Source organism: Gavialis gangeticus, unplaced genomic scaffold, assembly GCF_001723915.1.
Source record: "Gavialis gangeticus isolate Ggan-Ray unplaced genomic scaffold, GavGan_comp1, whole genome shotgun sequence".
Classification (NCBI taxonomy): Eukaryota; Metazoa; Chordata; order Crocodylia; family Gavialidae; genus Gavialis; species Gavialis gangeticus.
In genome coordinates, this window is record NW_017729025.1 from 156712014 (window position 1) to 156721666 (window position 9653).

Consider the following 9653-nt stretch of genomic DNA (forward strand, 5'->3'; position numbering starts at 1 on the left):
GTGTACAGATACCTGAGGTAACTAGCTACTTGCCCTACTTTCTCAGAAAGAATGAAAATGCCTCCCCTGTTGCCCCCTCCTACTTGCACTTCCTCCAAGTCACCCACTTCCTCACTTACCTCAGGCCTTTGGTCTTCCCCCAGCAAACCTAGTTTAAAACCCTCCTCACTAGGTTAGCAAGCCTGTCTATGAAGATGCTCTTCCTTCCCTTTGTTAGGTAGCTCCCGTCTCTTCCTAGCAATCCTTCTTGGAACAATATCTCATGGTTAAAGGAGCCAAAGACCTACTGGTGACACCATCTGTGTAGCCATGTATTGATCTGCAGGATGCCCCCAGCTCCTGCCTGAGCCCTTCCCCTTGACCAGAAGGATTGAGGAGAATATCACCTGAGCCCCCATTCCCTTTACTCTTGCACCCAAAGCTTTGTAGTAATTTTTGATCTGCTTAGGGTATCCCTGGCACAATTATTGGTGCCCACATTGATGAGCAGCACTGGGGTAGTAGTCAGAGGACTAGATGATTCTTGGTAATCCCTCTGTGACATCTCAGATCTGGGCAAGCAGCAGACCTCCCGAGACAACAGGTTCAGCTGGCAGAAGGATGCCTCCATCTCCTGCAGAAGGGAGTCTCCAACCACCACTACCACCTGATGTTTCTTCTTGGTGGCATTGGTTTCAATCCTTCCTACCTTGGGGAGGCCTGGTCTATCCTCCTCCACCAATGGAACATGCTTCTCCTCCTCTGTTGCTAGGGCTCCATAACGGTACTCTAGGCAAACTGATGCAGGTAGAGATGAAGATTTTTGCTTGCTGCCAGAGGTCACAAGCTTCCAGCTTCCACCTTTCTGGGAGTCCAGGTCCTCTTCTTTCTCTAGCTCTACCTTTAGCAGCCCTTCCTCCACAGTCCTACAGGTCTCCTTCAGCATCAAATTAATGAAGTCCTCATGGCAAAAGATTTTTTGAAGCCTTGCTACCTCTTCCTGTACCTCTCTTGCCTGCTCCTTGAGGGACACCAGCAGGAGGCTCTACTCACATCGTGGGCACTCTCCCGCCTGGCCATCACTGGAAGGAACCTGCAAGCTGCAGTTTCCATAGTGCCAAACCAGGCCTGGGTGGAAGCCTCGACAGTGAGTAGTCCTGCTTGGACAGACACCTCACAGGTGCAAGCAGTGGCAGGAGCAGTGGGTTTGGCATTGTGACATCCTCCAGCCATTTCCCTGGGTCTCAGTATGCTGCCTCTCTCTTGCTGCCCTTCTTCCAAGCGGACCTTCCCTAGCAAACTCATCTGTAAGCTCCCTGATTTACTGTTCCTGGGCCCCAAAAAGTTCCTTTTACCTTGCTTCCTCTTACCAAGCTTAAAGCCTCCCCATTCAAAGAGGGGAACAGCAAACTGACCTGCAACTGACCAGCGAACAGCTTGCAAACTGGTGCCCCTGTCTGCCTGCTCCTGGTCACTCAGGGAGTCTCCTTTTATACCCTGCTGGTATAAAAGGAGACTCCCTGGCTCTGCCCACTCATTAGGGCTTTTGTCAGGCACAGGTAGAAATCACCCAAATCACCCAGCTAGCAACACTCCCAGCTTCAATAGAGCACATGCCCAAAACACACACAGCCCACCAAACAAACACTCAGCAAGCCAAACACACAAGTTGCACTGGCTCACTTACCTTCCCAGGGCAAGTTCCTTCAGCCTCTCCTCATAAGTCATATTTCCCGTCCCTCTAATCATTTTTGTTGCCCAGACAAACACTTTGGGCACATCTACATAAGATGCTAGCTCTGCAGTAGCCTAATAACACTGCGCACTACCATGTCACAACACGGGCAGTGCTTATATGCTACTGCACAATATTATTAGGGTACTGTGCAGTGGCATCAATAAAAAGGTGTTTGCCAGTGCTGCTGCACAGTAACTGGGTTATACAAGAACTAAATTAGATATACAATAACCACTGCACTTTAATGGACATGTAAACATGCTCTGTTATTCATAAAACCTTTAATCTCAGGTGCTTAAGCAATATATATAAGCTGAGTCCACTTCTCATTCCTTCAGATCCTAGAAAATCCCAAAGAAAATTAAACAAGTACAAGTAGGAGAAAAGGAGGGAAGAGAGAATGCAAGATGTCAGAACAAGAAGGACCCTGTCAACTAACACCAAGCTGGCCACAAGTAAGAACAAGCATTTTGTGAAAACATAAGGAACTGATATGAGTCAAAAGACCATAAAGTATTAGTAGTTTTGGTCCATTAAAAAATCCAAGATGCTTTTATTGCTTGGGAAACACCTGTTTGTGCATGATGCAGAGCACATAGCCAGGGGTCACACAAGCAGATTGCTGCCTGAAACTAGAGCTCCAAATGGGAAATGGCACAGCTCACAAACATTACCGATCCCTGACCCCCTTAACTTCCAAAGAATACATCATCTGTTTGTGGAATGCATAGCTCATGTAAGGGGATCAATCTGAAAAGTTACTTCTCTAAAAAACTCATTGGGAGGTCCAAACTCATCAAAGCAGCTTACAGGACCTGCAGAATCAAGTATGGCTTCACCAGGGGTAAACCAAACAGGCAGAGCAGAGAAAGAGAAAGATAAAACAGACCTTATGAGAGAGGACATTGCTGAGTCAATCTTCAAAAATCAAATCTCCAAAATCTTCTATGTAGGCAAGAATTGTAATGTGGGGGGGAAAAAGACGTTTTGCAGCTGGTATACTGCTTTTTATTAAAGACCGTCTGTCCTCCTTAAGCAACAATATTCCAGACATGTAGATAATACTCAGCCTCTGGATGTCAAATTAACTATAATAAATCAGAAATGCTAGGTGACAGCAATGTATGTGGCCCTCAACAGGTGCCCCAAACTCATTAAGTGGCCCTCCAGCTGAAATAATTGCCCATCCCTATTCTAAGATGTAGGGTCTTTCAGTGCCAAACATAATGGCATATAATCATGTAACTCAGCTGAAAGATATTAGAAACTGGTATGGGAAACCTTATTCAAAGCTATGGACTGATATTAAATGGAAGTGGTATGAGAAAATGGATTTCTCAGATGTATTGGTACACTGGGGAAAAGACAAAATCAGCCAAAATAAACTTAAAGATCACCTCCTTATTCAGACTACTTTGAGTCTATAGAAAAACATAAGGCTAGGGACAGAAATTACACATGAACTGGTATAAGTGATTGGCAACCAGTCTAAACCTGTAACAGAACACAAGTTCAGTGTACATAAACCAATTTCAAAACAGAGGAATCCTGTTTAAGATGGACCTGGATGCATGTAGTATCAGACTGAATCACACTAGGTTAGACTGATGCAGATCTCCTCCTGACACATTAGGTTGCGGTCCCCTGGCATCCCAGGATGCACGACAGCCCAGCTCACTGCTAGCTTGATTTCACAGGGCAGGCTTTTACTCCTGCAGCCTGGCTCCACTAGGCAGTGAACATCCCAGCCCTGCCCCCTCACCAGCCTCCCACCTCTTAGCCACTGGAGCATTTGCCGTGGGAGTTCCCGCTGCACCTGCTGTGGAGACCCCAGCTGGGGATGGCCAGGGCAAGGGGGTCCATTTCCCCACCCTGTTGTGGCCAAGAAGCAGAGAACTGGTGGAGGGGTGGGGCTGGAGTGTTCACTGCCTGGTGGAGCTGGGAGGCATGTGGGAGTGCCCTCCACCTTCTGGTCTTGGCCAGTGCAGGCATCTGCCTGCCTTAGCCAATGGAAGAGTGAACATGAGTTCTGTTTGTTAAGGTACAACCTACACAGCTTAGAGAAACCTGCGTACACTGGATCAGATTCACCTCAGGCTTTTTGACCGTCTGTACTTAGCCTAAGAGTGCCTTTCCCTCTTGCCCCTCCCCATTGGCCTCCATGGCTAAAAATAAAGAATTCCTCCCTGAAACTTGTCTATAAAGATTTTCTGCTTCCACTTAAAAATGATTTTCAGCATTTTGTTTAAAATATTTTTGTTTCTGCAAAATGTAACCATGACAGCCTTGGAAGCTGAAGAATCAAGCAACTTTGCTCAAATGCACTTGCCAAAATGATATGGCTGAAAGACTTGCATGTAAAAGCTAGCATATACAAGCAGACTTCTGAAGTACTTTTACCTTCTCTATTTTGGCTCCTTCATTTTTATCAACAATTCCTCCTGATATCAAGACTTTAAGAGTTTCTGAAGCTGTGTTTAGCACAGTTTGAACTGCTTGTTTGGTTTTCAGAGCAGTAACAATATCTGGATAATCACGCTGCATTAAACCTATAATAAATAAGAACATGTTTTGACATTTTCACCTGAGTACACTTTTAAGTGTGACATTGCCCCACACATGGAGAAAACACCCTAAATATGCTAGTAAGTTAATAAAAGGAAAATTATTTGTTTTATTTCTGTTAGTCATAGTCTATCTCCTCTTGTTATGGAAAAATCCTTCACTTTATATTTTTTGTCTAGATCTTCCACAAAACAAGAAATTTATAACTGTTTCTGACCTTGATTTGTAGTTTGGGGAGAAAAAAAGACTCTTTTGCTCTATCAAAATGTAAACCTCTATCAATAAGACAAGAACTATTTAAAAAAATTTTATTACCTCTTGTGCATTGCTAAATATATACATGATTAATTTTATGTCTGATTTCATTCCAATATTCTTAGCTTTAAGTTTTTTTTAATTTTTGAGTCTGGACCTTTTAGAACACTATGAATAATATTTGTGGGCTTGACTCTTGACTTCAATACCCATGCTTTACCTCTAGCACAGCGAGGTATTTGAGTCACTCAAGCTGCCTCCCTGCATGGTGGCAAATCTCAGCACCAATACTCTAAGCCAGGTTTTGTATCTGGTATATGGAGGCAACTGCAGTATTCAGTGATTTCTACTGCATGGGGAGTTCATTAAGAATGAACTCATAAACTACTCAATGAGTTCCCTATCAGAATTAATGAGCCACTCATGACTATTTGGTCTTAAACTGGAGGGAAGCCAATATTCCACTGTCATCAGCACTTATGCCCCGCCTCTTGATGCCGCCAATGAAACCAAAGAGTAATGGCAACCTGACCAAGCCTTTTCTGATGTTCCAGAAGGAGACAGACTTATTCTTCTCAGTGATTTCAATGCCAGAGTCAGAAGGGACTCTAACCTCCAGAACTGAACCATTAGCAAGGAAGGAGTAGGAAAGGTCAACTCCACTAGCATCCTCTTGACCAAATGTGCTGAACGTGGATTCACCATCACCTGCACCCTGTTTCACTAAAAAAAAAGGCACAAGACAACATGACAACTCCCACAATCTAAGCATTGGCACCTGATTGACTATGTCATCATCTGTGCCTGAGACTGCAAAAATGCCTGCATCACCTGAGCTATGCTAGGAACTGATGACTGTTGGACTGAACACTGACTCATCCACTTAGTTATGTCACTCAGACTGGTTCCCAAACAATGGCTGCAGCAGAAGCAATGCCAATGGAAGATCAGTGTCGAAGGACTCAAGGACCCAAGCAAGCAAGACCTCTTCCATCAGTCCCTGAACCAAAAACTGGTGAATTCCAAACTACAACAATGGGAGAATATCAGGAGCATGAGGGGGTGCTCTCAAGGCCACTGTCATCAGTGCCTGTGAAGAGACACTTGGATTCTCTACAAGGAAACATCAAGACTGGTTTGATGAGAATGACCAGGAGATCCAACTTGATCAATCACAAGCACAAGTTCTTTTGTGCTTGGCAAAATTACACCAACTCCAAGCAAAAGAAATTGAATCTCTAACAAGCCAAGGCAGAGGTCCAAAGGAGGACCCGTGTTATGAAGAACAAATGGTGCAAAGACAAGGCTAAGGAGATTCAACATTTTGCTGATATGCACAATATGCAGTTTTCTCAGTGCCACCAAAGCCATCTATGGTCCGAGCACTCAGGGACCAAACCCCTTGAAGCCTAAGGATGGAGGAGACCTGATCAAAAAAAGGGGAGCCCATCAAAGCCCATTGGAAGGAGCATTTTGAAGACCTTCTCAATAGAGACCCTGTTGTTGACAAGGGTGTTCTCAACTCCATCCTCCAACACTCAGTCAGAGATGTTCTCGGAATCTCTCCAACTCTTGACAAGGTGAGGAAAGCCATCAAGCAGATAATGACAAGGCACATGAAGCAGATGGAATCCCCAAAGAAATCTTCCAGCAGTGGGGAGAGCAGCTTACATCACACCTCAATGCCCTCATCTTAAAGATCTGGAATGATGAGGAAATCCCAGATGACCTCAAGGATGCCATGACTGTGACAGTCTTCAAGAAAGGAGACAAGTCCAACTGTAGGAACTACAGAGGGATCACCTTGCTGTCCATCACAGGAAACATCATTGTAAGAACCATCCTGAAGTGTCTCCTTCAATTTACTGAAAAGTTCCCCCTGGAATCTCAGTGTGGGTTTGGGGTATCAAGAGATACAACTGACATGATCTTCACAGCTTGCCAGCTGCAGGAAAAATGCCAGGAACAACATAAGTCTCTCTACATGGCCTTCTCTGATCTCACAGAAGCTTTTGACTCTGTCAGTCAAGAAGTGTTGTGGAGGATCCTTTTGAAGTACAGATGCCCACCAAAATTTGTCACCATTCTCTGATTGCTCCATGATGGTATGCAAGTGGTAGTTCTCAGTAATGGATCTATCACAGATCCCTTTGAGGTTAAAACAGGAGTTAAGCAAGGCTGCATCATTGCTCCAACACTCTTCTCAATATTTCTTGCCAGGCTGCTATATCTGACCACCAACAAGCTTCCAGCTGGAGTGAAGCTAAACTACCAAATGGATGGTAAGCTGTATAACCTCAGCCAACTCACAGCCAAAACCAAGATCACCCCAACCTCAATCATTGAGCTCCAATACACTGATGATGCTGTAGTTTGTGCTCACTGGGAAGCATACCTTCAAGCAATCGTCAACATCTTTACTGAAGCAAACAACAAAATGGGACTGATGTTTAACATTTGGAAGACTAAGGTCCTCCATCAGCAAGTTCCTAATGAACAGTCCTCAGGTCCGGTAATCCAGATCCAGTGAGACTCTGGAGAACATTATTTCCCATACCTTGGAAGCTCTGTCTCTCAGAAGGCTGACATTGGCAAAGAAATCTAATATTACCTCAAATGGGTAAGTACAGCCTTTGGACGCCTGAAGAAATGGGCATTCGAAGATCATGACATTGATTCTGAAACCAATCTCATGATTTATCAAGTGGTCGTAATCCCCACCTTGCTGTACAGAGCTGAGATGTGGACAACATACAGGAGACAACTAAAGTTGTTGGAGAAGTGCCATCAATCCTTGAGGAAAATCTTCTGAATCCAGTGAAAAGATAGATGCACTAATGTTAGCATACTCCTACAAGCAAACACCATGAGTACTGAGGTGGTGATCATCTGACATCAAGTTTGTTCGGCTGGCCATGTCATCTGAATGTCTGACTCCAGGCTCCCAAAGCAAGTTTTATTATCCCAGCTCAGCCAAAGCATATGCTCAAGCGGATGGCAAAGAAAGTGCTTCAGGGACGTCCTCAAGGCCAATTTAAAAAAATCGCAACATTAATGTCAACTCATGGGAGACTATCACCCAGGACTGCCACAAATGGAGGAAGAGTCTGCTGCAGGGACCTTAGTACTCTGAATCCTCACAACAACAACAGGAGATGAAAAAGCAGAAGTGGCAGAAACAGTATCTTGCAGACCAAATCAAGAATCCAGGACCATTCACCCCACACAGAAACACATGTCTGAGCTTCAATAGAGTCTGTCAATCCTGAATAGACCTCATCAGCCATCTTCAGATACATAGATGAGACAATCATGGAAGACAATCATCCTTGACTGCAAGGGATTGCTGAAGAAGACTGCACGGAGCAAAGTCCTGGTACCCACACTCTCAGTTGAACTTTGCACCTATGCAAGAGAGGTTTCTGACTGGCTCAAATGCCTCCCTGAGTCAAGGCAAATCCCAGGACCTGAGCTTTCGGTGCAGGAGGTAGCTAAAGCATGTAGAACTTCAACTGTTGCATCAGAGGCAATGTCCATTGATCAGTCTATTTGGACAGCCATGTTATTCTGGTTGTGTAGGGTTCTAGACAACTACAGCCACTAGAATGGCTGTAGCTACTCAAAGCCTTTGCACAGCTAGTAACTGTTAGTCACCCTTATGCAGAGGGGATTTATGCAGCTACATGTAGCCATGGTAAATCCTTTAGTTGTGGCTAGACACCTTATTAGAATTTAAAATGCCAATGTAGCCATGTAAGCCACTGACATATGTGACTTATGCAGCTACATCAGTTGTTGAATGTCACCCGAAGTGCCCATTTTTTATGGCAGAGCTGTCCAACTTGTAAGCGTCCAAGAGCCAAATGAACTATAGGCTGTACCAGTGGGGGATTAGTGAGCCCTAGCACCATAAGCTATAACCAATCCCCTCTACCGTACTGTGAGCTGCCCACCCCTGGAGTGGAAGCAGGAAGCAGAAGCTAAAGGAGGGAGGGAGAGCCTAAAGACCTCAGCTGCAATAGCACCTGGAGTGATAAGAGGAGCAAGCCAGGTAGGAGCCCGGGGGACATACAATTGGACAACCCTGCTTTATGGAATGACATATATAACATAGACTTTTCTGCTTAAACTGGGCCAACATGAGAAAACTATCAGCTTTTGTTTTCATTACCAAAGTGGTCTGTAGCTGAGTCTAGCATGGTTACATTTTGCTTGCCAAATCAGTGTTGTTTATTATATGGAACGTGTAAAATGGCATCCAAAATAAAATGTGTAACCACATAAAAGGAAAATTGATTCCAGCTACAAGTCTAAGGGAAACGAAATAACCTTTTGAATAAATCTGTAGAGATGGAAGACAAATTAAACTTTCACTTCGCTATGAAAGTAATTCCAGCTGAAATCTGAAACTACAATAAGCAAGAAAACTTAAAAATCCATTCTCCCCAGCATTCTCAGGATACATAAACTTGCTTCACATCTTCACCAGAATCCTCTAGAAAGCTTTGGTTATTGGGATACCACACACTCTGCTAAGGTGCTGACCAGACACCAGCTAAAGATGCATAAAGACCTCTAGCTCTAATTCAGGGGCTGGCAATCTTTAACAAGCTGCAGGCCAGAACAACACACCTCTGGTCTGCTGTGAGCTGGGCATCTTCGGCAGTGTATCAGCAGTGCAGGGGGGTGCTTTCCCTGGCTGGGGCCAGGCTGAGCTGCTGCCACTTCTCCCAGTCACCTACTCCCTCATGCTGGTTCACTTTCCAGGCATCTGCAAATTGGGTCTGCACTGCCACCACATCCCCATCCCCTCTACCAGCTACAACACAGGCACAGGTGGAAGATACCATGCCCCAGCATAGCTCCCCACTGCCTGGAGGCTGTGCCTATGCCACAAATGGAGGAAGGGGGGAAGCAGTAGCAGCATGGACACAGTTTGTAGATGCTTGGTCCTGGCATAGCTCCCCACTGGCTGGAAATTGCACCCATGGCACAGCCAAGGAACAGGGGGCTAGGAGAAGCAGTGGCAATGTGGGCAGCTCCCAGCAGCCTGTCTCCAGCTTGGGCATGGGGAAAGTCCTCTTCCCCGCCGCCCCCGCCCCCCCCTCCCCCCGGG

The 9653-nt window shown here is 45.2% G+C and overlaps 1 protein-coding gene across 1 annotated transcript in view; it reads right to left on the bottom strand.

Moving 5' to 3' along the window:
• Positions 1 to 9653, bottom strand: part of LOC109299239 (sodium/hydrogen exchanger 10-like) — a 259437-nt gene that overhangs the window by 86485 nt on the left and 163299 nt on the right. Inside the window, exon 19 of the mRNA XM_019519839.1 lies at positions 4118 to 4266. Within this exon, the coding sequence (XP_019375384.1) occupies positions 4118 to 4266 (149 nt within the window). The remainder of the gene's footprint in view (positions 1 to 4117; positions 4267 to 9653) is intronic.